The sequence below is a fragment of the Octopus bimaculoides genome, chromosome 2 (genome assembly GCF_001194135.2).
Source record: "Octopus bimaculoides isolate UCB-OBI-ISO-001 chromosome 2, ASM119413v2, whole genome shotgun sequence".
Classification (NCBI taxonomy): domain Eukaryota; kingdom Metazoa; phylum Mollusca; class Cephalopoda; order Octopoda; family Octopodidae; genus Octopus; species Octopus bimaculoides.
In genome coordinates, this window is record NC_068982.1 from 179731361 (window position 1) to 179732543 (window position 1183).

General features: G+C 32.0%; 1 protein-coding gene across 28 annotated transcripts in view; it reads right to left on the minus strand.

The window, feature by feature from the left end:
* LOC106880780 (CUGBP Elav-like family member 1-A) overlaps positions 1 to 1183 on the minus strand; it is a 231347-nt gene that overhangs the window by 136596 nt on the left and 93568 nt on the right. For all 28 annotated transcript variants that reach the window (XR_001410780.2, XR_001410781.2, XR_001410782.2 and 25 more), the window contains one exon: positions 1008 to 1056. Coding sequence is in view for 25 of the 28 variants with exons in the window: in XM_014930890.2 (XP_014786376.1) it covers positions 1008 to 1056 (49 nt within the window). In the remaining 3 variants the exon portion in view is untranslated. The remainder of the gene's footprint in view (positions 1 to 1007; positions 1057 to 1183) is intronic.

A 1183-nucleotide genomic window follows, 5' to 3' on the forward strand; every position in this document is an offset into this window, starting at 1 on the left:
GTGTGTGTGTGTGTGTGTGTGTGTGTGTGTGTGTGTGTGTGTGTGCATGTGCATGTGTGTGAGTACTTCAGTAATTAGATCTCTAATCGAAAATCTCAGTGAATCTAATCCAGATTGCTTTCAATCAAAAGTTTCCCAGGAACATGAATATTACAAAAGGAGTGGAGGGAAGTGCAAGTTTCAATTCATTCCAGATTGAATAGTAGAATTGCAAATTGCTTGGTATCAAAGTTAATTATTGACATCCTTTACAAATGTCTATGTTTGAAATATATGGTTTCAGATGATTGGCACAAGATGAGAAAAAGCAGCATTGATTCCAATATAAAAACCAGATATCATAGCTCATTACTTTCAAGTAGCAACAAAGAAGACAGTCCAAGATTATGTAAGATAACTGGAAATACAATCTGACAGACACTTGGCTAATCTACAGAAAAACAAATCTACAAAGTGGCCAGACTACATTTACTTGTAATAGACAAATATGTTGCAAGGTAAATTTATTAAAAGTCAATAAAATGATATATCCCTACATCAGAATGTTATACATTAAAGAATTCAGTCATTCATACATTATCTAGAATAAAAATAGCAAATGTGAAAATATTTGTATGATTATCAAAATATATAATAAAAACATATTTATTTGTAGTTTGTTTTGTGTTCAGATATAAGCCCCCATCTATATTCTGGCTAGAATAATACAACATGAATTCAATGGAAACAAGCGTATTTGCCAATGTAAACAAATTGGCTGAGTGTCACAACAAAAAAGAGAAACTATCTTCTATGTGATGACAGAAGATGTAGGTATATACAGGTTAGTTTAGATTAAAATAGAAGCTGCTGTTTCATGTTTTTAAACAAAACCGACGTTGAAATATAAACGTTATTAGGTAGGTAACTAGATATCTACAGAAATTTCAAGTCTTCACCAAACAAAATGTAATTACTACAGAGAGAAGGGGAAAAAACAATCCTAATAAAACATTGATTACACTTACCATTTCTTTTTTCACTATCAGCGGGTTTCATTTGTATGGGATGATGCATCTGGAAAGGAAGAAGAAAATTGAAAATAAATCAAGAAATAATATAATGATTATGACAGAAAGTGATCTTTACTGGTTATTGAAAACATGAAAGTTTGAAATGGCATGGGAGTACCCCCCCCCCCCCC